We start from the raw sequence: 26880 nt of genomic DNA, 5'->3' as shown, positions 1-26880 counted from the left end.
TTTAATTATTATTTTGATGGATTACCTAGCTTTAGTGTCTTTTTAATTAATGTGTGGTTTCAGCTGTAGTGCAGCCTGTATTGTCGTAGTTTAAGAAAGTAGTCATGGTGTGTGGGTAACAGTTACTTACTATGAAAAGACATTACTATTTATATAACTACTGAGTAATTATTTCTGCTTACTGATCACCAAGTTGATTCAACAGTCTACAAGAGAATCTCCAGTAAAATCTTTCAGAAATAGGGATGTTAATACCATGGTTTTGTGTTCATAAAAGAAATTCTAGAACATATAAGAAAGTTACAAATGTGGTTTGATGCAGTATTACTAAGTAGCCTATTAGATGTGTTCATTCTGGGTATTTGTCCTTTTTGGAAGGACAGGTATAGCTAATCTTTAGTGTTCTGTTAGTAGAATATCGCTAAAATTTGAAACTTATAGATTTATTGATGTTATAACTATGCAGTCTGCCCAGTTTTGAAATATTTCATAGCAGAAGGGGACTTACCTTTTCACTCATCATGTAAGATGTAACATAAAGGAAGTATCAAACCATTTCTAGTAAAACTGTTAAGTTTAGGAAAATCACAAGTACTAACTACAGGAAGTGAATTCTTATTTTAGAACTTATTTCTGAATAATTATAATCTCTGTTTCATAACTTGCTTTACTGTTTTGTATTACAAGGCACACTAAATGCCAAAGCAATTGAATCAAATTAACTGTTGTCAAAAGCTGTTTAGAAGTTCTGATAAGCAACTTGATTATCTAAAATTTAGTAGAAGTTTTTTCTGATTTCTGTAGTAGATTTCTAAACTGACAGTTGTCCAAGTGGCCAGTGTTTGAATGTTTCTTAAGCTTGGGGTGTTGGATACAGGCAAAGTGGTATAACAAAAATAATTGTTTTCAGTGAAAAATCTAAATCACCTTCTCTTTAGAATTTGTGGAAGGAATTTTAATTTGGATGTGAACTTCCACCTAAATAGAAAGGCCCTGAGCAAGTTTCTCTAGTCAACTGTCTTTGGAGGTTCCATCACACCTCAGCGTTTCTGATTCTACAACTTCTCTATTTAAGTAACAAAAATATTTGTATTGAATGTGAAGTGAAAATGAGTACCTGTCATATTAGGTGAAAAAATCAGTCCTGTATTAAAGTAATTAGGGAACCATATAAATACTTGAATGTATCCAAATAGTGCTGGTTTTTTGAAGAAGAGCTGTTTAAATATGAGGCCAGGTGTAAATTAATTGTCTTGCTGTGTGCTTTGTTCTTTTTTTAAATGAAACTTAAAGATAATTTTTTGCAGGCACTAGCCTACTTTGAGCAGCTTAAGATATCTCAGGATGCTTGGCAAGTCTGTGCAGAAGCATTAGCTCAGAGTATATACAGGTAATGTAGTTAATAATTTCTTATTTTCTTACTAATATATGTGGCTGAGATTTAGCTGTGCAGCATATTAGGCAAACTGTAAATTGTTAAAAGTTAATATGGTCTTCATACTATTTTTAGTATCATAGTTGATCTGTGGCCTTTGTATAATGCCTTTCAAGGAAGAACAGTGTATAAGTTAAACTCCATATTAATCTAGTAGCCTAAAGACTGCTGCTTTATGAAATCCAGGGGAAAAGAGTGTGCTATCTTATCCCCATAAGAAGGAGTGCTGAAAATTCCCCACTGGGAGACCATAGGTTTTATATGGAGTAATCCCATAAGTAGTTCTTGTCCCTGTTCTATGGAGTAGGCCATCCCATTTTTCAAGATGCAAAGAGTGTGTAGTCTCAGTTATTTTTGCACAAAACTGTGTATTTACATAAAAAATACTAGGTTGTCGCTGTATTATGGAATAATTCAGGTTGGAAGGAAAATGAGGGGTGAATATCTCCTGAATAACAGCAGTAATTTATAGTGAATACTTTTTTGTAAATGATTCATCAAAACTTCTGATTCCAACAGTGCAGTAAGTAAAACCACACAATATTAGAAAACAGGATTTTATAATCTTTTAAAAAAATACGTTATGGTTGTTAAAATGTTTAGATAATAAGATAAAGTCATATAGATTATATAGCATACGTAATGTACCTTCCTAATGTATGCCTCAGTTTGTCTTCACCTTTGATTTTTGAGATGCAGTGTACAACTTGCACTTGGCGTACTAGTGGACCTCAAACATAATATTGAAGCCTGGCAGATTTTTATAAAGGCAGGATACAGTCGGTACTGTAGTTTTGTACGTTCATTACTGAAATCAAAGCATAACAAATAGGTGGCTGTAGAAAAGAAAAGGCTAATATCAAGCGTAAATATTAGTTTAACAGTTACTCATTTCTATCAAATTAACTGCTCAAGATTTTTCATTTTTGCTCTGAAGTAACAGCAGCAGCAACATTTTTTTTTTTTTTTTTTTTTGTGCACAGTTATTCTTGATTTGCCAAAGGGGCAATCTTATTGTAATATTTGAGGAATGTTTTTCTTCCCAGGAAAGTGTACTATATTGTTGCCAGTAACAGAATTTTCTTTTCTAGTGATGATCACATCAAGTTCTTCTGCTTTCAAGTCCTGGAACATCAAATTAAGTTCAAGTGAGTAATCTTTCTTGATACCACCTATATACATCCATTTAATTTTCCCTTTTTATTCTGCTTGCAAATAAAGTGGTGGCTGTTGTCTTGCCGTGGTTGATGAGGTGGCTGTAATCTGGTCCAGAGGACTTTCTTGTATTTCTTCACCTTTTCCTGAGAGAGGTTTTAAGCAGCACACGCTACTCTTAGCTAGTCTAACACCTTTGTGTGGCCCAACACAGACCCAGTTACAAAGGATTTCTTGAAACTTACTTAGCCGTTCCTTTCTGGAATTTCAGGCCTTATTCTGTACTCTCACTGATTTTTGCAGAAAAGAGTCCTGCAAGCAGCAGCCTTGCTCAGTACGGACTCCTGGACTTCAGACAAAGCCTTATTCATTCAATAACCATGGCAGAGATGTTAAGAGAAAATAGTCTTTTCACTGAGTGGTATTTTCATAGAATTGTAATTTTAGGGAAAAATACTTTGAAATAATATCAGTATCATTGCATGGAACTGTATTTTTTTTTTTCACTTTGGGCTCCTTTCATCTGGACTGGAGCATCATGGCACCTTGGAATATCACCGTGACTGGTTGCAATACACCAAACATGTGGGTCGGGTTTAGATAGGAATAAGATGCGTTTTGTAAACTGCTTTTTACAGTTCTGTTTGAGTGCAAATACTAAAGACTTAATTTTCCATGATTTTATTTACCTTATTTTACCTTACTGTCCACCTTCCTCTGCTTGTTCCATTCTTGTCATCTGCTTCCTGCAGTACGTTTTTTCTTGTTTTCCTGCTGCTTATTTTCTTTGAGCATTTGCAGTGGGGTTGCTTTTTTCTTCTCTTTAATGAATAGTTAGCTGTGACAGGAACAGTGGAGTCCCATTCAGCAGTCATTCCTGCTAAGGAATTACAGACCTATAGCTAGCTGTATTGCAAAGAGAGTGTTCTCAGCTTTGCTTGTGTTAGGAAGGTGTTGTATGGGTAGTATTTGAGGTGGGCTGGATATAATGTCAAAATTTCCCAAAATGTATGTATGACATGAAGCAGAATTACTTGTTTGCTTGGGTTTTTGACATATGTCTGATAATAAATGTATTGTAGGTCAAATCAGTGAAGGACTTCCTTTTCACTGTTGACAGTCTTCCACGTGTAGTAAACAAATTTGAGCATATACAGATGTCTCTTCCTTCTCCCCATAGCGTATGGTCAAATGTGTATTTTTGTCAGGGTCGTAAGTCCTGTTTAGAGCTGATAGAGCACCCTTCCTGTAAAGTTTCAAGCTCCTACTCCAATATAGGAGGCAGTAGTACCTCAAAATGTAATCCATTAATATGGATTTATAAAATAAAATGCAATAAAATAAAAAATAAATTTTTTTCTTATTTTTGTCTTTGATTCAAAATTTTAACATGCTTTGTAAATTCATTTTCTAGGAGCCTTCCATTTATGTTGATATGTAGCATTATGTGCCGTATTGAGAGTTTTTGCCTTACTTGGCGCTTGTCATGAAGCTGTTGTATTTTGATCTCAATATGTTTTATTTCAGATACTCTGAACTTACTGAAGTCCAGCAGCAGCTAATTAGGGAAACGCTCATAACATGGCTGCAAGCACAGGTAAGTCTGTCCTTCACAGCAGTGTTACAGAGTAGGCTTTTAGTAGGCTGGCCTAAGGCATTGAGCGTGGGCTAAACGTTTAATCTGTTATTTGAGTTTAAAGATCAGTTCATGAAGATATTCGGTATCCAGTGGTTAAAGATTTGTGAAAAATTGTTTAAATCAAATGTTGTAAAGAAGTCTGTGCCTGAATTTCACACTAAATATAAAACTCTTGCATTAGATAATGACTATGGTTTAATCAGTTGTGTGCGAAATGAGTATTAAAAGTTTCCCTTTAAAGAATTATGATACAGATTCCTAATGTTCCTGAGTGCCTGGAGGAGGAACAGTAATTCTAAGACCCTCCTGAGCAAACTCCTATCGATTTAAAATGCTAGCAGATGTTTATGAATCAGCAGCATCACCCCTCTGTTAGTATTGTGACAGAGGATGGACTATTCTTTCTTGTGGAATTAGTTAACAAAGCTGAACATGTCATATCAGTCCGACCCAGGAGTTTGCAGTGAGCAGAACCATCAAGTGGGCTTACACAAGTCTTTTACTATGCCTGCCATTATCTAGCAGGTTGTCATTCCACTTCTGCACTGGAGAATAACGTGGTTGCTGTGTAGAGAACTTAATAGGAAATGGAATATAGTACAACTCTTTAAAAAGAACAGATTATTGTGAAGTGGATTAAGTTGCTTTTCTCTTTATGGCAAACTGTTCCATTTAGGGGTTTATAAAAGAGGAAGGAGAGAGGTGGAGATTGGTAGTGACAGATTTTTTTCCCTTATGATCTTAGATTTGGGAACATCCTTTACTGTTCTTAAGGCTAACATCTAATACAGGCACAAGCTAGCTACAAGAGGACTGTAACTTGTTTCTGGAAGTTCTTGTTTACTCCTTTCACCAAGCTGACAAATGACGTTTTAGTCTTTGAATAGTACACTTAATGTCTTGGTACTGAATGAAGGGCTTAGGACTGTATCACTCAGAGAGAATGTTTTCCTTGTTACATGATGATTTAGCCAAATTTTCTGCAAAATCCTTGGAAAAGTGAGACTTTTTATTGGTCTCAACCGGGAAGAGAGGTAGTACATTAATCTCTATAGAGAAATCAACAGATACATGAGACTCTTCTCTAACATAGTATAATTTAATATACGAATAAAATGTCTTGTTTCTACCAGATGCTGAATCCCCAGCCTGAGAAGACCTTTATTCGCAACAAAGCAGCACAAGTCTTTGCATTGCTTTTTGTTACTGAATATCTCACAAAATGGCCCAAGTTTTTTTTTGACATTCTATCAGTAGTTGACCTTAATCCACGAGGTGTGGATATGTACCTCAGAATCCTGATGGCTGTTGATGCTGAGCTGGTGGACCGAGATGTTGTTCATACATCAGAGGCAAGTTATTGTTTTGCATTATTTGTTTTAAATTTCAAAAAAGTTCTTTTTCATTAGAGCAGAAAGTTTGCAGATATGGTCTTTTTCTGTGGCAGCTGTTCCTTAGAAACATTGGGTGGTTTAAATCCAAAAGCCATATGTTGTTTAATGCCTTTTATGACTTCATACTTTTCAGCTAATGAGTTTTTTTTGCTTGAAAAGCTAGCAAACAAAAACTAATGGACTGAGTTAGCCAATTTAATAGTAGACTGACTAATTTTAAAATGTTAATTTCTTCTAGTGTGTGTTTCAAGGAGTCCTAACATTAGAAGTCCGTTCAGTGATCTACAGGGCCTTTTTTTCAGTGTTTGGGCATTGAGGTAAAAAAACCCAAACCAACAAACAAACTAAAACCAAACCTAGGATATTTTTGTTTTATTTCTCGGAAAATAAAAAAGTATTCACTTTGGCTTTCTGATTTGACTTACATATCTTGCTAGGACAAGTGGTGTGTGGTAGTGGATACAGAACTGCCTCTAATTTAACAAGATGCTAATCCACAACAACACTGATTTATCTTTTTTCTCTATTGATAGGAGGCTCGTAGGAACACCTTATTAAAAGATACTATGAGGGAACAGTGCATTCCAAGTTTGGTGGAATCGTGGTACCAAATCTTACAAAACTATCAATATAATAACTCAGAGCTGACATGCCAGTGCCTTGAAGTAGTTGGAGCTTATGTATCCTGGATAGATTTGAACCTGATAGCCAATGAAAGGTAAGGGGGTTTTGACGGAAGAAGTTTGCAGAAACAACTGTGATAGTGTGCTGACTGTATTTCTATGAAACAGAATCAAAACTCATCTTGGAAGAAGGACTTCTATATATAGATCTTTGGGGAATTTTAGTAGAGTGATTGTCTTTGCAAGCCAAGCTGATATAATGGCCCAACTAAACACTACTCAGTTTGCTGTGTTCTCCTTAAAATGTGTCAAATGCTGGGTTTAGTCAGTACAGTAGACTTAAAAACTATTTTATAAAAAGAAACACAATATAAAGCTTCTATGCAATGCTACTTTGTACATATGAAAATAAACTTTTTTTTTCTCTGAAGGTTTATAAATATGCTGCTAGGTCACATGTCTGTGGAAGTTCTCCGAGAAGAAGCCTGTGATTGTTTGTTTGAAATTGTAAATAAGGGAATGGACCCAATTGATAAAACAAAATTGGTTGAATCTTTATGTCAAGTATTGCAGTCTGCTGGCCTCTTCAGTATTGATCAGGTTTGTGTATTGATTTTTAACAATAGGAACAAGTCACAGGTTTCCAACAGTTCTTAAATAAGCAAATGTGCAGAAAACTATAAAACAGTCCACGGATTAGGGAGAAGTACTTATGCTTCTGCATCGAAGCTAAATGCTTCTTACAGTTTTCTCATACTTAAACTAACAGTGTGTTATTAATGTTAATTATTAATTTAAATGCAGCACTTCATTTTAGAAGCAAGGTATTATATAACTCCTCTGTTCCTCTCCTAAAGCACGTTGTGCTTACTGTTAATGCTGCTTCTGTGTTTCCTTGTCTCGAATCTTCTCTTCTGAATGATTCTGTAATAGGTCTTGTAGCCAAGGTAGAATTTTCTAGGGCGAGACATTAGATCAACTATGCATAATTAGGTAGGGGAAAGAGCTTTCTTAAGGACATGTATGCTGGTTTGCATGTCTGTACCATCAAGTGTCAGGCTTGAAATGCTTATAGATAAGCTGGAAAAGTATACCTACTAACTAAACAGATATTCCCTGGCAGTTGCAGTGTTTAAGGAACAGCTGTATGCTACCTGCTGTGGAGAAAGAGCAACCAATTCTTATGAAGCTGTAGTCCTTAGATTGCATGGCAATTATCTCTTTATTTTTAAGACTTTGTCAAATTTGTATTCCTACTAAAACACAGAACATGTGCATTCACGAATTCAGATGATGTTCCTCTAAAAACTCTTACCTCAGTCTTTCTGAGGTAGACTTGTCATTATTTAGCTTTTGCACAGTTATGGCAGGGAGCAAATCATCTGTTGGGGTGACTGGTCTGGGATTATTTCTCAATTCTGATCAATGTATTTCAGCAAAAGCAAGCCGTAAATATTTAATATTAACTCACTCTTACAGGCAGTACTGAAAGTTACTTGTTATCAGTATTTCTTAAGTGAGCTACAGCTGTTAATTCTTTGAAGTATTCCCATAAAAAGATTTTCCTCTTATACAGCCTAAAATTTACGGTAGGTGTGTACTGCTGCTTTTAATTTGAACATGCTTCTTTCTGTAAAGTAAAGAAAGAAAAAACTAATCTGAAGAGATGAAGCAAGCTACTGTTGTGTAATGGAGGACAGCCAAATCTGACATTGCTTTAATTTTTTTCTCTTTCCATTCCCAGGGGAAAAGGAACCAGGCAATTGTACTTTCTGTCTAGGAGACAAATGTTGGTTTTACTTCTACATATTAGATGTGTAGTACAATCTGTGAGCTCATGCCATTTAAACTTAAGCTCTGATAGTACTTTTAATTGGGTGTCTTTCCTTGCAGGAAGATGATGTGGATTTTCTGGCCAGATTTTCTAAGCTGGTCAATGGGATGGGGCAAGCATTAATAGCTAGTTGGACTAAACTGATAAAAAATGGTGATATGAAGAGTGCTCAAGACACGCTACAAGCTATTGAAGCAAAAGTGGCCCTTATGTTGCAACTGCTAATTCACGAAGATGATGACATCTCCTCTAACATCATTGGCTTTTGTTATGATTACCTTCACATCCTGAAACAAGTATGTCTGACTTCAGTTTAACATATGATTTCATTTGATATTTTTGTGAATATATAGATCTCATACTATGTGCAAACTGACTTGCAAAATAGGTTTTTACTAATAGCATTCGGTATCTTTAATGCCTGTGGTTGTGCTATTTCTGTAGTGTTTAGAGATCTGAGGGAGTTTAGTTAAATCTTGTGTTAAGTGGAAAGAAGGCTTGCAAATCATATGGCTGTTAAAAACCAAGACTGTCTTTTCCCATTAGTAATAAAGAAGTTAGTATAAAAAAAAATAACACTTAAATTTTATTTTACAGCTTTCTGCACTTTCAGACCAACAGAAAGCTAATGTAGAGGTAAGTATTTTCTTTTTACTACAAATTCTATTCTTCAAGAACACATTGAATCAGAATGTTTCATTTTGCTGAAACAAGTCATGTTTCTTATAAATGCCTTGAAATATGTGTGTGACAGTAATTAAAAGGGAAGACTTAAAAGTAAGGTCAGTGTGTTCCATCTTCTGCTAAGTAACTACAGTTGTTTCTTAAATAGTAAACCTATATTGAATTGTGTATAAAGATGTATAATGTTTTCTTGAAGTTTTGTATTTTTACAAATAATTCCAAAGGATTGGAAGAAGTCTAGGAAGGGTTGTCATAAAAAAAACTCCATGATAATATAAGTTAAACTTATGAAAGAAGCAGCAATTCAGCTATAACAGTTGTAATTATAAGCAGCTATATATTAAACATTATGTTAAATATACATTCAGATCAAGTTTATATGCTTAAGTTGAGATAAACTTCAGTTTATATATAAAGCATAAAGTTTAATAAGTAAGGTTTATGTCCCATTTTGGAAGTAGTAAACTTTTATTTGAATTCTTCAGCCCAGTCCTTTTAATTTCTCTATAGGACATCTATGTAGATGTCCTAATTTGGATGTTGAACTGGTTAGATTGCTGCAGGTATTTTGTAAGTTGATACAGCTGACAGGTGGGATTTCTTTTCCTTTACAAAGAAAACTGAATTATATATCTGCCTAAGGTGAACTTTGATACTATCACTGAATCTTTTTATTTTTGTTACTGAAATAAGTTTACTAAAACTGCTTTCATACTGAAGATCCTCATGTTGCAATCATTTCTTAATTTTACTGAGCACTTTGTGAGGATTTGTGTTAAACTGAGAAGCAGTTGTACCAATATTTTTTTCTTTCATTCACCTCATAATAAGAAATTAATGGGAAATAATCTAAAACTTATTGTTGTGTGTCTTAAGCTTTAAATTGTGGGCTTAGCAGCATTCCTTTAAAGTTTTGCACCTAAGTTCTCCCTTTTAACTTGTTTGTTATTTGAACAGGAAAACGGGGGGTGTCTTGTTTATTTTGCCTTTAAAGTTCCAAAGTTTTTTCTCATCAGCAGAATCACATTTCTAATTCTTAGAATGACAGGTCCTTCTAAATATCTTTGGCTACAAGCATATTGCATTAATGTTTTGCAGTTATTTCAATTCTTTAATATCACTTCTTACACAGAAGCAGAGACTTCTCACAGGTGATGCTGACACTTGGTGTCAAAGTATCTATTTCTGCAATATCACTAAATTTCACCTCAGAAACCAAAGTTTAATTCATTGGTCCATTTTAGTGTTAGGGAATTTCAGGTTTTGCAGTTAAAATGAAAAATGATGGTTCATTTGTCAAAAGGTTTTTTTATTGCTTGTTGTTGGGTTTTTGTTTGTGAGGGTTTTTTGGTGGTTTGATGTTTTTGTTTGGTTTTCTTGGGGGTTTTTATGTGCTTTGTTCCTTTATTATTTATCTGAAATTCGTGGCTATCTACATTCTGAAACCTTCCATATTGAAAGAAAATCACAAAATGCTAATCAAGGTCTTGCTGACATGATCAGCTGTTGGCTATTAAATTTAACCAATATGAAGAAAAAACGACACAAGTTTGTGTTTTCACCTGGCAGTAGGTATAAACATGAGGGATTCTGTAATGCTGATTAAATACCTGTTAAAATTCTACTGAGTATTCTCCAACATTCAGTGAACTCATTCCTTGTAATAGGTATATGGATACATCCTGCCCTATTACTTGTTGCTACTTCATATTCTCATGACTTCTAACACTTTATTGTTCCCATAGATATAAAAATGGTCTTCCTCTGACTCAGAGGAATTCAGAATAGGTTTCTGTCCATTTGGCATATTTTAGACTTAATACAAGTTTTTGTAGGTTCCCCAGAATTAAAATATAGTAGATTTTTACATACTTTTTTTAGCTCACTGTGTATGTTAGTCCAATTTCTGTCCGTTCTGTCAAGTATGAATGGAATTAAATACTCTATGTATTTTAAACATTAAATCAGAGTTATGAAAACCTGAACTAGTAAATGCTGAGTAATATCAAAGTGACATATTTAGAGTTTCAGACTTAAGTAGAGCTAAGATCAGGCCTTTATATATGTTGCTGCTTTAAGACATACCAACAGTCCCTACTTAGGTGGAATTGTGCTTCAGCTGTGGACAAGGTTTATTAGAGAGACCCTCCTATTGAGTCACGGGGTGCAGAAAGGACACCCTTGCTTTCTAGACTCCTTCTCAGAGAGGAGTCTAGATGTGGTTGGATCCAGTCCTAGTCCCAGATTTAGTCTATGTTCGTGTATAAAAGATTGTATAGGTGTAATTGAATCTTTGTGCTACTTTGTCCTGCAGGATTAAGGGTGGCAAACCAAATATATAAATGATTTATTCTATTTTATTGATTATGATGATGATAATGATTAGACTAAAATACTTCAATCAATAGTATTGACTATGTGCTACAGGTAGTAGTTATAGCTACTAAAGTATAGTACACTGTTTCTTGAAGCAGTATTGAAGCAGTGAGTAGAGGTTGATGTTACTCACCCATCCCAATGACTGTGAGCTATTAGAGAAGTTGATGTTACCGCTGAGCTGACCTGTCCCTATAAAATAGTATCTTGGACAACTATTTAGCTTCCTCTGCCTAGTTCAGTCATCTTGATTGTTTTCAGTGTGAACTGAACACAGATCACAAGCTGGGAATAAGGCCAGATAGTACTGTCAGAGACTGAGAGCTCCAAATCATCTATGCTGTGTATCTGGAATAGCATCTGTGTATTGTTTGGATATAATCCATCTGTTTTGATTTGGACCGTTAACTTCTGCTAAACCTCTGAAAATAATAGTTCAAATGGGATTAAAAATATATGTAAACACATAATGCTTGCTTTCATATTTTCTTTACTGTAGTAATTTTAACTGTTGATTCTTGTAACTTGTCTGCTTCTATGCTTACAGTTGTGTTTTTATCTTAGGCAATCATGTTGGCTGTAATGAAGAAGTTGACATATGATGAAGAATATAATTTTGAAAATGAGGTATTATGCCATTTAATTATATGTACTTAAACTTGCTCACACTTTTAAAATCCATGTTTTTCTTAAACTAGAGATTTAAAGGTGGAAAGCAAAGGTCTGTAGCCTGATTTTTTTTTTTTTTTTTTCTTACATGGAAAGCTTTTTTAACTTCTGGATATGTCTGCATAGGACAAAACAACATAGTAAAGGAATATCCAAGCCAGTTCAGTTAAGAGTGTTTCTGGCTGTGTTTGTGCAAAGATATTCCTAGACAAACACAGCTGTGCTGATACCTAAACATGGCTGTTAAGGTGACTTGTTCAGTGCAAATTTATGTGTTTCTGTGCATCACTTCTATCTTGCAAAAAGACTTGAGAAATGTTGTGTAATGAAACTCTTTAAGAGATGCTGCTTGAGCTACTAGAGATGGTCAAACCTCTGCAAAAACAAGATAAAGGTGGAGTGAGTTCTCCTTTCATGCCTACATCTCTATAAGCCAACAGTAATGACTGAGTGTGTTAGACAGACTTACTTTTGCTCCAGGCTGTTTGGAGAGTTGTAGTCTTAAAAAGGTTAACCTAAACTGTATGCAGTCCATCATAAATGTTGCTATGAGGTCCAATTTTAAAATTAAGACAGATGCTGAGAAAAAAAAAAAAAACAACGTTTTTGGGGAGTGAGTCAATTTTCAAGAATTGGGTCAATAAGACTTTGCCAAGAGCATTTTCTTTCTTGTACTTTTGGCAAGTTTTCAGTTTGGAAAGCCTTTTTAATATGCTTCTGGACTGAATGCAATGTATCTCAACATATTACAACTAGCCATAAAAGGAGCCTGCTTAGGGTGAGCATTATTGAATTCTCTGAGCATGCTAGACTGGTTTTGTATATACATGTTTTTTGGTTTAGGTGTAATTGTCTAAAATGGTTGTGGATGAATTTAAACGTGAAAATATGGACTTTACTGATGTGAATGTTTTGTAGGGTGAAGATGAAGCAATGTTTGTGGAGTACAGAAAACAATTAAAATTGTTGCTGGACAGACTTGCCCAGGTTTCACCAGAATTACTGTTGGCGTCTGTCCGCAGAGTTTTTAACACTACACTTCAGTAAGTTGGGGGTTTTGGCTTGTTTTGCATGATGCCCTTTGGGAGTTTTTTGCCTTTTGTAAACTGTCATAGTTAGTAATGAATTTAAGTGTGATGCAGCAATATGAAACCAATTGATAGAATGAGCTCGTTACAACTTAATGATAAATGTGACTTTGTATAATCTTTTACTCAATTCTTTAGAAAGAAAAAGCTTTCTTTTTGTAACCTTAAATGATAGTGCTTCTTTCCTAGAGGTGTTCTTGATCTTTGTCACTTACCTACACAGCAACAGCCATTTGGACAGGTGTTCACTTTGCCACATCTCATAAGAGTTTCCTTGAGGTGTAAATATTATGCATTACTTTTATCAGAAAAACAAGTGTTGGATAGGGTTAAAAAATGTAAGTGAAGTATTTTTGTTAAAAAACAAACAAACAATAGATCCAATAGTGGAAACTGCATGTAAGTAAAGAAATATGATTACTAATTGCCTGACTGTGAGGACAATTATGTGTATACAAATAGAAATCCAGTATTGTGTATAAACAATTGTACCTTGTTCTTTAGTAAGCCTCTGTTTGTGTGAGGCCGAATGACTTGTCCACACATCATAGTAGGTGGTTTTGTACTGAAGTAAGCACTTCAGGAAATCTGTAGCTTTCAAGTTGAAACTGGTAAAAGAAAATTGGTAGTGCTCTGATGAAGAGGTGGTGTGTTAGTGGATAAAGTCTTTCAGAAGCATCCTGAAATACTGCCTGGGCCTTACCGGTGTTTTTTGTAGTATAAATATGTTCTTTTGAGCCTTCCACAAATGCACAGCATAAAAAGAAAAGAACTGTGATTATTTCATAGGGTACTAAAGACTAACATGTTCATATTCTTTCTCTAGGAACTGGCAGACTACGCGATTTATGGAAGTAGAAGTAGCAATAAGGCTGCTGTATATGTTGGCTGAAGCTCTTCCTGTATCTCATGGTGCTCACTTCTCTGGTGATGTTACTAAAGCTACAGCTTTACAAGACATGATGAGAACAGTAAGTATGTGTTGAGAGCTATTTAAAATGGCAATAAAGACTGGAACATTTCAGTTTAAATGGCTCACGTTAATTACCAGCATGTCACTTACATTGCAGTTAGTTTTATAAACAGCTAAAATGCTAATGTTTTTATTTGTAGCTGGTGACTTCTGGTGTTAGTGCCTATCAGCACACATCTGTGACCCTGGAATTCTTTGAAACAGTGGTTAGATATGAAAAATTCTTTGCTGTTGAACCTCAGCACATTCCAACTGTTCTGGTAAGTTTCACCTCATTTACATTTTTTACTAGGTAAGACTAGGGAAGTTCTTTAGACTTAGGAAATTTTCCTATTTTCTGAAGGTCACTAAAGAAGCTGGATTTCCTAAGTTCTTTAGACTTAGGAAATTTTCCTATTTTCTGAAGGTCACTAAAGAAGCTGGATTTCTTAAACTGTTTGATTAGATTCCCCCGGTTTTGTTTAGGGATTCTGAGATGCTTTTCTTGATTGCAGATGGCATTTTTAGATCACCGTGGTCTTCGCCATACAAGTCCCAAAGTACGGAGTCGAACAGCTTACCTCTTTTCCAGATTTGTCAAGTCTCTTAAGTGAGTAAAATGCGTCCAAATGGCACTGAATTTACCATACACAGCCCTTCTGTAAGTCACAGTTGTCATTGAAACAGGCTGGGCTTCAAGTGGACTGCAGTGATGTAATAAACAGTGCTCTAGCAGGGTTGTCCTGTTGTGTAATGCTAAGGTAGCAGTGGAAAAATTTGTAACAGAAGTGGAAATACATATGCTTAGTTTATTTTGATTAGCTGTCAAAGCTGATCAACAATGTCCGTCTGTTCTGCTTTTCCTCAGTGAGCAGAGCTGAGTGTGAGTGGAACTGGAGATTCACAAGAAGTAACTCTTCCCTATCCCTAACCAAATTTTGAGTATTTATGGTATTTATACTGATGAAGTTTACTCATTGTATTAGAACCCTTTGAACAGTCCTGTCTTGTTGGTCTTATTTCATAGGCTTGTATTTAATGTAGAGGTAGAAGAAACTCAGAAATGGCTCAGATTTCAGCATGATCCTATTTTTCAACTGTTATTGAAACTATTTTGCTAGATGATCCATGTTTTTGAAAAAATGAGGGAAAGAAAGAAATGTTTATTTCCTACTATGCCATGTATCTATTTGGCCTACCACTAGCACCATATCCGTAAGCCAGATTTTTCTGCAGCAGGGCTTTGATAGTTAACGGGGATTTCTACACTGAGAAGGTAGTTTAGTGTCTAGCTTTACAGCTTAAATAAAATATCAAGAAACTTGTAAAAATGCACGTGCTTCTAAATAGTGTTATGTACTTTCTGTTTTACTTCAGTAAGCAAATGAATCCCTTTATTGAAGATGTTCTGAATAGAATACAAGACCTAATGGAACTGTCTCCTCCTGTGAGTATTTGCAGCAGATTTTAGTAATGAATAAGGCTTGCACTTACTCATCTGTGTGTCTGAGTATTTGCTGAATTGTAAGCTTAGCATGTAAACATTTAAACACAAATAGTAATCCTGATTTTTTTGGTCTGAGATCACTTGCATGTACCTTTTGTACTTAATTTTAATAATCTTGCTTATGTGGGTTTCTGGGAGCATAGGATAGAGATGGGTATATATAGAAGGCTATAAACTTTGAGAAGACAGCCTTGATAAAGAACGCTTAGTGAATTACACTTGTTATCTTCAATTTTAGGAAAATGGTTACCAGGCACTGTTAAGCAGTGATGATCAACTTTTCATTTATGAAACAGCTGGAGTGTTAATAGTTAACAGCGAATACTCTGCAGAACGAAAACAGGTTCTAATGAGAAATTTGTTGACTCCGCTGATGGAGAAGTTCAAAGTATTGTTAGAAAAACTGATGATGGCACAAGATGAGGACAGACAGATGGCACTGGCTGACTGCCTCAATCATGCTGTTGGGTTTGCTAGGTAGGTACAACACAGTGATTCTGTGTACGTTTCTGGTTTGAGTAAAAGGAAAATACAAAGGATTTATTGGGAGGAGGGGCTGAGTTTTCTACCTATCCTTCATTGACCTAGAAAATCATCAGTGGTTGTAGAATTTATGGCAGCCCAGAAAATGAGTTAAGTCCTTTAGAAAAGGCTGCTATGGATGTAGATACAGAGAATATAGAGCAAGTTTATAATGAATCAGCATCTATTCTGCTGCTCAAAGAATTGTATGGAGCTATTCTAATCATATGTTGTTTGTAAATTGTTAGAATTTAATTCTCAAAAACTGCCAAAGCAATTCTACTTCATATCAAATAATTCTGTTCATTACTTCCACTGTTTGGCTCTCATTTCATGAAATGGAATATTCTAGTTTAGTGCATGGGTTTTAAAGCATTTGTTGTTCTCAGTGTTACTGCTTCTTCATTATACTGGAACGCGAGCTTATATAAAACTTTATGTACTGCTTTTACAGTCGAACCAGCAAGGCTTTCAGCAATAAGCAAACTGTAAAGCAATGTGGATGCTCAGAGGTTTATCTGGACTGTCTACAAACATTTCTGCCAGCTCTCAGTTGTCCGTTACAAAAGGAAGTTCTGAGAAGTGGTGTCCGCACTTTCCTCCACCGCATGATTATTTGCCTAGAGGAAGAAGTTCTTCCATTCATTCCTTCTGCCTCTGAACACATGCTTAAAGATTGTGAAGCAAAAGATCTTCAAGAATTCATTCCTCTTATAAACCAAATAACAGCTAAGTTTAAGGTATGATACTGCTTAAGCTTTTCAGGGTCAAAGTGTTGCTGATATCTTCTCTTTTCTCATTACAGAAAAACAGGTATCTGTTAGAACCTTACCTAAGAATTTATAAATCAGTATATTTTTCAGGCTGCTGCTGGGAAACATTGTCTTCCATCACGGTCCTTCATTGCTGGATTCACAGTGATTGAATGAGTGTTTTTTCTTTGATTATATTTATATTGTGTTTATTTTTGAGTTTAGTATTTTAAAGTAGTACTTGCAGATTTTTTTTTTGATTGACACAATTAGCTTCATGCCCTCCCTGAAGTGTTAAGCTAATGTTACAAACTATGCAAGCTCTGAAGTGAGTTTTCTCATTTCTTATAATGAGATTTCCAGAAGACAGAGATACAGAAATATCAGATGCAGGTATAGGGAGGAATAATGATTTATGAGATCTCTATCTAGTGGTGTTGCATAAAATGTACACCGAGGCTTAATGCATTGCAGTTAAAAATACATGGACAAATATGGAGGTTTGGAAATGGCACACATGAGATATGTAATAAACAGGAGTAGGACTGTCAACTAATAATCTGGCAAAAGCTCTTAAAGTGTAATCTTTGAGAGCTTCCTAGTTTCAAACAATTCAAATGTTAAGTCAGTGAAATAGATGAAGTTACTAACCTGTTACCTCTGTTAATTCCCTGGAGCTGCCACAGGAATATCACACTGTTATGAATGGTATGGGAAATTCATGGCTGTATGAGAAGGTTAAGAAGCCCTCTAAAAAGACTTAAATAAATTTTCCAGCAGAATGCAAAATTAAAATTACTGCAAGTGAAGAGAGGGGCGCATTTTGTGAGCAGTGAAACAGAGCTATAATATACGTGTGTGAATCTAGCATGTGGACAGACCACTGTTTGGAGTATCCCATCTTCAGAGCAGAGAGGGATTTTTGAAAAATTGAGTATTTAAGAGATTAGGGAGGAAGACTCTTACTACTTTAGTCCTTTTAGCAAGCTATGCTAAAAGCAATCCAAGATAACAGTAGATAATTAAAAATAGTCAGTGAAAGGTGAGGAAAGTAAAAGAAAAAAAGTCACAGGAGCAAGACTGGACAAATACCATGTTTGTGTGAAATATTTAACTTTGTATTATACACTACTATTATTATTATAACATGGTAAAGCAAAGATTCCATCTTCTTATAGTCCTGAATACTTTCAAGGTATAATAAAGAGAAGATTGAAGATAGAATCTTGCTTAAGCATTAGGAAATAAACATCTGAGTTGCCTCTTTATAGAATTATAAGGCATGACTGAATAACACACACCTTCAGTTTTTCAATTCATGTGTGTTCAATTAATTTAGTGCCCTTCCATATATTTCTCACTTGCTTGTAAGTGACAAGTTTATTCTGTAACGTCAGAAGCGTTTGTGCTTCTTCAGTAATCCTTAAAGAAAAATTCTACAAAAGATGGCCTCAGCATCTTAGGGATGGTATTTCAGGAAATTTGAAATGGTCTGTCTGAACAGAAGGATGAAAAATCCTGAAAAAGCTTCTGTTCCTACTTAGAATGAGACTAGGCAGGACTAGTTTTTTTTTGTTCAAAAGCTTGAAATAGTTGGTGTGTAAGTCAAGATCCAGGAATGTTCATGATGACCCTGATGCAGCTTGCTTTAAGTAGTTGGTACATGATATTACTAATATTAAAAGTGAATCCAAGCTCAGAATTGTAACAAGCCTGTAAGTTTTAACTTCTAAATGTTTGATTTCTCTAACTGTTTGAGTTGACACCCTCTTCTGATCTCCACAGACACAGGTTTCACCTTTTCTGCAACAGATGTTTATGCCACTACTTCATGCTATTTTTGAGGTGTTGCTCCTTCCAGCAGAAGAAAATGACCAGTCTGCTGCTTTAGAAAAACAAATGTTACGGAGGAGTTACTTTGCTTTTTTGCAGACAGTAACTGGTAGTGGAATGAGTGAAGTCATAGCTAATCAAGGTAATGAGTTCAGTTGCTCAAAAGATAATACTATGGTTAATCTCAGCTAGGTTTTATCTACTAAAATCATTAGCCTAGTTCCTGTCAAGTACCATTAACTATGCTAAGGTAGAATGGATTCATGTATATACAGTATTCAATTTGCCTGATTCAAATTACCTGTTGTACAGGAATTTGGGTTTGTGAAATCCATCTGTAATAGGCATATTCTCCTTATTGATCTTTTCAGCTTAATGTGATCACTGTGTCTGTAACGACAAGAATGGTATATCCATCCTCATGCATAATTGTATTTGTCTGGTGAATCAGAGATCATACATCCAACAGTGTTCAGACTGTTGGGCAAGACCACTCACAGCTGCCAGTATTCATTGTGTTCATTTTCTGAAGGAGAGGCACATCAGTAAATTTTGCAAATTTTTATCACTACCACCTGATCTTGTTATCTGTGGTGGTGGAAGGCATCGTGTGACTTACTATATATGTAGTTACCAGGTTTTCCTCACCCTTAGTGGCCAGATGGAGGTTACTTCTTTTCATGGCAGGAATTTCGAGTCAGATATCTAGTTGCCTGATTCTTTAAAGTGACTCAGCTGGTTGGAGCTCAGAGTTCCTTCCACTTACCAAATGGTGGTAATACCAGTGGGAAAGGAAAGCTTTCTTGAAAGAGGCTCTTGGTAGTTGCAGTGTGCCAAGAAATTTTTAAAGGAATCGAACAAATAAGCATAGATGCAGCACAGAGATTTTAAATGTGTAAAAAATATCTTGCCATATGTTGCAAGATAGGCTAACTGCTTCAGTGCCACTGAGTTTTAATTAAGTCTACCAGGTTTAGGTAAAGAGGAGAAAATTTGTGTTTGTAAGCAGGTCAAAGTACCCTTCTCACCTTTGTGTGTATTAAAGGCCAGAAGAACAATTTAAATCTCCAAACGTAAAAAAAAATTATAACCTAAATAAGAGTTGTCTTGCATCGTAGGGGAAACTTCCCAAAAATATTTGAGATTTGTGCAAAAAAGAGCTATTTTGAAGTTGAAGCATGTCTTCCAGGTCAGTATTTATATAAAATAGTGTAACAGTATCAAAACATTTTAGGCTGCAAGTTGAAATGACAAGCTCATTTTAATGTGTTTAAGGTGCAGAGAATGTGGAGCGTGTGATGTTCACTGTCATTCAAGGAGCAGTGGATTACCCAGATCCTATTGCACAGAAGACTTGTTTTATTATTCTTTCTAAGTTGGTGGAGCTTTGGGGTAAGACTGCCTTTCCAGAATTCCTTTGCAGTTGCTATTATCTGTGAAGCAATAATAGAACTTGGAATGTTATTTTTCTTTTCAGGAGGTAAAGATGGACCAGTAGGTTTTGCAGACTTTGTCTACAAGCACATTGTTCCTGCATGTTTCTTAGCACCTTTGAAGCAAACATTTGACTTAGCAGATGCCCAGACAGTACTGGTGTGTATTATGGACTTTTTTTTTTTTTTGCATTCATTCTTATGGGGCAGATTCAAGCTAAGAAACCTACAATGGCCATGTGGTATTAAAGATTGTCATCTCACCCCTTGGGTTTTTTTTAATTGTGGATACCTGAATGATTAATTATTGAATATCATAGTAGTAGTGTATTCTGTAGTTTCCCTACATTAGAAATTAGTTGCAGATCTGAGTATTTAACATTGACCTGTATGTTCAGTGAAAGCGAACATACACAGTTGACTGTTCTTTAGTTCATTTTGGATTCAGCTGTGCAGAAATTTTTCTGATTAGAGTGGAACAAAACCTGGAAGGTCAAGACTCTGAATTATGTGACAGGTAAATGAGGGAATAATAGCATGAATTAGCCCTTGTTTTGGTCCTTATTAAGTTCTTTAGCTTTGAATACTTAACCAGTAGACCAATGCAACAGTCTAATGTTATATATTACATTTCAGGCTTTATCAGAGTGTGCAGTGACGTTAAAAACAATTCATCTCAAAAGGGTAAGCTTCATCATACTTTACAGGGAATAACTGTTGCAGGTTTCTTTCTAGTGCTTTTATCAGTTTCTAAAAGTTAGATACTTACTATGCTGAATTCCTGCTGTACTGTTATATAAAATAACAAGATGACCATAATGCTGCGCTGGGATACAGGATCCAGTACTTCCACCTCTTGATAAATTACTGCAAAATATTGACTCTTCATCAAGAAGAAAAATCTGCTCACTTGGTTGGTACTATGTTTAATTGATCAATTGGCATTCTTTCACTTTTCAGTGTAGTAATTAAACTGACATAAAAGATCATTAGTGATGTACCGTAGAGCACTTCTGTGTGAAAAATAAGTATTTTAATGTGTAGGAGACTAGATTGAAAAACATGGAAAAAATAAATTTTGCATTGTCTAATTCTTAAAACAGTGTAGTGTGTTCCTATTTTTAATGGGAAATGAAACCCTTTCTATGTTCATGTTAGTTTCTTGCTACATCATTTAACTTACAGGCTAACTTTTTTGTCAAATGCAAGTTAAAGTCACAACTACACAAAAATTGTAAGAAGTTACAAACTGGCAGAAAAGGAATTATGTTTTAATTGAAGAGACCTTCTGAGTTTGTTCCTTTTTTACCGAAATGCAATGAAGAGAGAAATCCATAGGAAATCAAGCTTTGGTAAAGGAAATAACTTGTTATTATGAATACAGTTTCTTTTTACACTGTTGTGGCTTAGGAATACTGTTCCCTAATTCCCACTGCAACACTCGAAACCATGTCCTGCTCGCTCACTCCCACCTCTCCCTCCCTCTGCGAGTGGCTGGAGAGGAGAATTGGAGGCATGAAAGGTAAAGATTGTGGGTTGACATAAGAACAGTTTCCTGGAAACAGCAATGAAATTAGAAACAAACAGTAACAATAATAATAAAAGGATGTACAAGAAAAGCTAATGACTTACACATGAAAAAAAAGCTCACCACACAGAAACCAGTACTACTCAGAGCACCATGGAACCACCAGGCTACCCAACAGTTGGTACAGAATAACTACTCCTCCTGCAAAAATTACCCTGGCCTGGCAGGAACCAGGACAAATCAAGACAAATATGGGAAAATGATCTGAAATCTTTTCCCCTCATGTGTACTGTATACCATGTTCTAGTTCTAGGGTAACTTATGTGAATTAATAAAGTTCATTCACTTTCCCCAGCTAGATGTATTGAGTCATGTTTGTATTCTGACAGTGTAGAGTAATCCCTCCTGTGATGAGAGTTATCTGATAAATACAGTAAAGGAAACAAAAACTGAAGCATTAATCAAAATATTTGCACTGCTCAAAGGTTTGGAAGTTCCATATAATTACTGCTTAGTCCACTGCAGATAACAGTCAAAGTTACAAGAAGAGAAATACTGTGTTTAGCTGCATTTGGCTACTAAATTTTGCAGTGGGAGTAGTGTGGTAAAACAGTAGGCAGATACTAAAAGCCATTTTTTTTATTTCTTCCATATGTCAGATAGTGAAATTAGGGCTACCTTCATACATAACTGACTTTTACAGTTGACATGTAACAAACTGATTGGTTCTATTGTAATTCTTATTTCACTGCAATTTTCTGTGCATTCTTTTGCTGTGTAACAAAAGATACCAAATTGCAGTAGAATCCTTAATGCCACGGTTGACAAATCTTTTTATTTGCTAACAGCTGAGAATAACATAAGCATTTGATATGCTATGACTTCTCTATAATAGTCATATAAACCACCTGTTTTCAGTTTTCTGTACCATACAGTATCGGACTGATTTTCCATTTGTAAAAAAATATACTTTGAAAAATTGTGTACTGCTTTTCTCTAGGGTCCTGAGTGCATTCAGTATCTTCAGCAAGAGTATTTGCCTTCTTTGCAAGTAGCTCCTGAGATAATCCAGGTGGGAATTCCTAAAAGAACATTTGGAAAACTCTAACGATCATAAATTTTAAATGGGGAAAAAAATGGGTACTTACAAAGTTAACCTCCCCCAGCAATAAAACTTATTCAGTTATTGCATATCAGAATAGGATTAATTTAGCATAAGGAGTAAAGTTACTGTAAGCATACCTTGCAAAAAAAAAAAAGTCCAGTGCATGTGACTGTCTAAGCAATCTTCCTACTTGAATTCAAATTTTAACTTGAGGATATCCTTGTAGATAGTCCTGTTTGTCTACTCTGCTAAAAATGGATCTGATATCCTGTATTTGAAAAAAGCAAAAACAGTTTTTCACCCCAGAATGCACTTGGACTGTCATAGCCTTTTACAAGTTTTTATCCATAACATGCTTTTCTATGGTTGTGCATTAGGGAAAACACAAACTAATATCAATGGCTTTACGTACAAGGTGTATATATATGCTCCTAATGTATCTCAGGTTGTCTTGTTGCTTCATTTAGTTAATATTTCTTTATTCTCTCTTACAGGAATTCTGTCAAGCACTTCAGCAGCCTGATGCTAAAGTTTTTAAAAATTACTTAAAGGTATAAAGATTTTTTTCTTTAAATAGCTTTTAGTTCCACTTGAACTTTGTCATGCAATTCAATCATAGTAGTGACTTGAAGTAAAATCAAAGTATTAAATTATTTAGTGGTTTTGAGCTATAGGGAATTTCCAAATATTAAAACTAGTTACTTGGGAAAAACAAAAAACCTATATCTATAAAGTTGTCACTTATTCTTAGCACCTTGCCATCTCCTCAATATCTTGATGTTCTTGTGGCTTTTATTTAATAGCTGAAATAGCAAAAAGGTTATGCTATAATTGTAGAGAATGTCAGAATGCATCATTTTTGAGGGTGTGAGTGTAATCAAATAGCACAAGTCACATCCTTGTACCTGATGTGTTAACCAATACGCTGAACACGAAAATGAGCTCTGTCAAACTAACTGCCTTATACATCAACCATTCCATGTCTTGTATTTCCTTTGTTTTAATTTTTTTTAAATAATTTTTCACAGGTATTCTTCCAGAGAGCCAAGCCCTAAGGAAAGTACTGGAATCTCATGTACCTGTTTCCATAATCCAGAACTCTAGTTGTTAATTTATAAAAATGCTAACTCTTGTGCCATTCAAACTGGTTTTGTTTTTAAGAAATGTTGCTTTGTGCTCACATCAGTACATACTTCAACCTTTTGCAAAAAAGAAATGCAATTTCCCCACTGGTGTCTCAAACATGAAGGTATGTGACAACATGAAAAATTACCTGTATACCTACACAAACTTTTATTATATATAGGATGATTTAAGCTTACACTGTACCATGTAAAGCAATGAAATGACACTTATTTTTTAAATTAAATGAATTAAATGTAAAAATCCCTTCAGACCATAGCAATGGTTATTAAAATGTGTACATTTTTGATACGGAGTAAAATGTTTTAATAAGACATAAAATTCATTTGTTCATGTATGGTGACATGAAAATAAAACAATCAAAGTCATTCTTGTAGATAGTCACTTTATTGAATTTGTCTTAATGATAAAATATATATATATACCTCCTATAAAACAGATTGGTGTAATAAATGATTTCACTTAAAAGTAGCATCTGGTTCTATCTTTTTTTATAAAAAAATAAAATTTTATCCAGTGAAACATTTAGTCTCTCTGAATCATTTTAGCTGAATCTTTCAAATCTACAGCATTCTTGAACCTTCTGGCTGTTACATTGGAGTAGAACCTCGCAGTGTTTCTTATGCTTAGATAATAAATCGTATTGCACCCTGCAATGGTCTATACACACTGCTACTTTTTTTCAATTCTATAACATTACAGGTTTTTAGCTATTTCATAGGGGCAGGGTGAAGCTTGAGTGTTGCTGTGCCTGTGCCTACTTTCCTCGAGAACTGATGTCCACAGTAAAAACCTGACTTACCTCTAGCATAATCAGATGAGCATTTCTCATGTTAGGTTTTTCATCCAATTTAAATGGAAAATAAATCATTTTTAGTGAATCAGAAATAGCAGCCAGGATTGGAGTGTGGTAATGTTTTGAGGATTCTCACTTCCATTCCCTCCCTTTTCCCTGAGGGCAGAAAGTAGAGGACACTTATCTTTACTACTCTTCAGTTGGACAGTATCACTTCTGTAAGATTTTGTTCCTGATTTATATGTATTTAATAAAAGTTTCTTGTTACTTGATTTGTTGTATCACAGAGGTAAGTGTTTGTGGTGCTTTTCGTATTTTCTGGTCTCACAGTCCTGTTTTGCTTCCCTTGGCTGCCATACCAGTGCTAGAGGTCCCCCGGCTCCAACCTCTTTCATTTTCTCCCATAGCACCAGAAGCTTTCCCTATCTGACTTGGTGCTTTGCATGTGTTCCTGTGCTCCTGCACCTCCTGGCTGCCCCTCCCCAGCACAAGGGGCTGCACCCCTGACACTGCAGCTATTGCTGAGTGTTTGCTGTCCATCTTCTGTGTCTGGCTTGGCCTCCTTCCCCTGCAGTTATGGAAACTTTACGACACAGAGGCAGATTACAAAGTGAACAATAAAGCTCTTGTCTTTAGCAAAGTTTTTTGGGTTTAAGTTACAGTGTAATGGAGTCACTCTTAGTCTTCATATATGATTCAGACTTTTGCCTTTTGAAGTAAGGGCAGTACTGCTGCCTTTAGTTCTGCGTCCAAGCAGGGAAAAAGCCTACGCCTATTAATTCCCTTAGTATAATTGACTGGCGCATCAGTGCTCAAATCAGTCCAGCAGTTTAATTACCTAGATAGCCTCATCTCCTCGGATGGTAAGATTGACGGAGAGATAGACAACAGGTTTGCAAAGGCATACAGTGCTTTTGGAAAGCTTCATAAAAGAGTTTGGTGAAATAAATACTTGAAGAAAAGTACAAAGATCAGTGTTTACAGAGCCATAGTGCTGTCTACTCTCTTATAAGGATCTGAATCATGGGTCATCTACCGCCACCACCTGCGACTCCTGGAACGTTTCCATCAATGCTGCCTTCGTACAATCCTAAACATCCACTGGTCAGAGTATGTGACCAATACATCTGTTCTAGAACAAGCAGCAGTCACAAGTATTGAGGCCATGTTGCTGAGAACACAGCTGCAATGGGCAGGGCACGTCTCAAGGATGAAGGACCACTGCCTCCCTAAGATCTTGCTTTATGGTGAACTTGCCACCGGCTGCTGGAAGAGAGGAGCCCCGAAGAGAAGATATGAGGACTCCCTGAAACAACATCTCAGCGTTGGCCATATTGATCAACATAACTGGTCTACTCTGGCCTCCAATCAGGAGTTCTGGAGACACACCATCTATAACGCTGCTGCTTCCTTTGAGAACACACGCAGGATCACTGTTGAGGAGAAAAGACAATGCAAAAAGAATCGTGCCTTGCAAAATTTACCACCTAAGGAGTCTTTCTGCTGTGCCTTTTGCAACCGGACATGCCTGTCTCGTATTGGCCTTTTTAGCCACCAGCACGCTTGTGACAAACATGGGTAGAGACCTTTCCCTAATCTTCATTCGCAAAGCCCAGCCATGATGATGATGATGATAATCGACTGTGTAGTTGGTCTAAAAGCATGACTTAGCTATTATGAAATTACACCCTCATGAGAAAAACTGGCCACTGCCACAAGAGACTGCTCTATTTCCTCATCCCCACCATTGTCACCCCTCCCTCTGAGCTAAATCTGCTTGTCTGTCCCCATAATCAAACCTATCCAGGAAGCTGAAGTGGCAGAAACAGTTCCCCTTCACAGCATCTTGCCTGCTATGGTGGTGTCAGGTGAGAATGGATATAGAGCAGAGTGTGCTGAGTGTAAGGGCGAGCTGTGTGTGGTACCCATTGGCCTACCTACCCTGCCCTCCTATCCATAACTGAGAGTATCCTGTAGGATGAGTAGTCCAGATCTTCAGAGTGTAAGTTGGTTTCTCCCAAAGAATTCAAAAAGGATTGTTGACTTTTGTATGCTTTGACCGTGTTCAATCAGCATAATGTCCTGTCAGGGCTTATACCAGGTGAGAGCTGTAACGCAGCAAAAAAATCATCACGGACACCTTGACCGGAATCGCTCCGAGCCCGCTGGGAACATCGCGCCAGCGAAAATACCCGGAGCGACCGCTTTTACAGAACATCCGACTGCCACTATCCCATGTTTCCCAGATGGTTTCCTTGACTCTTCCTCCACTCGCTCCGGGGCGGAGGCCACAGCCTCGCCCTCCAGCGACCAGCTTTCCCCCCGAAGCGCCCCGTCGGGCCCTGCGGGTGGGGCCAGGCGGTGGCCGTGCGGGCCGGGCGCGGCGGCTCTGCCGCCCGGGCGGTGCCTCGG

At 36.2% G+C, this 26880-nt stretch overlaps 1 protein-coding gene across 5 annotated transcripts in view; it reads left to right on the top strand.

The window, feature by feature from the left end:
- Nucleotides 1-24194, top strand: part of XPOT (exportin for tRNA) — a 29076-nt gene extending 4882 nt beyond the window's left edge. For 4 of the 5 annotated variants that reach the window (XM_064655793.1, XM_064655792.1, XM_064655794.1 and 1 more), the window contains 23 exons: nucleotides 1308-1390; nucleotides 2527-2583; nucleotides 4118-4187; nucleotides 5363-5581; nucleotides 6157-6341; nucleotides 6678-6846; nucleotides 8140-8376; nucleotides 8678-8716; nucleotides 11705-11767; nucleotides 12728-12852; nucleotides 13724-13868; nucleotides 14011-14130; nucleotides 14365-14459; nucleotides 15227-15296; nucleotides 15595-15833; nucleotides 16333-16618; nucleotides 18416-18605; nucleotides 19739-19855; nucleotides 19941-20056; nucleotides 20533-20580; nucleotides 22425-22496; nucleotides 23024-23080; nucleotides 23558-24194. In XM_064655793.1, the coding sequence (XP_064511863.1) occupies nucleotides 1308-1390; nucleotides 2527-2583; nucleotides 4118-4187; nucleotides 5363-5581; nucleotides 6157-6341; nucleotides 6678-6846; nucleotides 8140-8376; nucleotides 8678-8716; nucleotides 11705-11767; nucleotides 12728-12852; nucleotides 13724-13868; nucleotides 14011-14130; nucleotides 14365-14459; nucleotides 15227-15296; nucleotides 15595-15833; nucleotides 16333-16618; nucleotides 18416-18605; nucleotides 19739-19855; nucleotides 19941-20056; nucleotides 20533-20580; nucleotides 22425-22496; nucleotides 23024-23080; nucleotides 23558-23584 (2829 nt within the window). In that variant the 3' untranslated portion in view covers nucleotides 23585-24194. Of the gene's footprint in view, nucleotides 1-1307; nucleotides 1391-2526; nucleotides 2584-4117; nucleotides 4188-5362; nucleotides 5582-6156; nucleotides 6342-6677; nucleotides 6847-8139; nucleotides 8377-8677; nucleotides 8717-11704; nucleotides 11768-12727; nucleotides 12853-13723; nucleotides 13869-14010; nucleotides 14131-14364; nucleotides 14460-15226; nucleotides 15297-15594; nucleotides 15834-16332; nucleotides 16619-18415; nucleotides 18606-19581; nucleotides 19689-19738; nucleotides 19856-19940; nucleotides 20057-20532; nucleotides 20581-22424; nucleotides 22497-23023; nucleotides 23081-23557 lie in introns of those variants that run through there. The other variant, XM_064655796.1, reaches the window with a different exon arrangement.
- The last annotated feature ends 2686 nt before the right edge of the window (nucleotides 24195-26880 follow it).

This window comes from Pseudopipra pipra, chromosome 5 (genome assembly GCF_036250125.1).
Source record: "Pseudopipra pipra isolate bDixPip1 chromosome 5, bDixPip1.hap1, whole genome shotgun sequence".
Lineage (NCBI taxonomy): Eukaryota > Metazoa > Chordata > Aves > Passeriformes > Pipridae > Pseudopipra > Pseudopipra pipra.
This window is presented reverse-complemented; position numbering and strand designations above follow the sequence as displayed.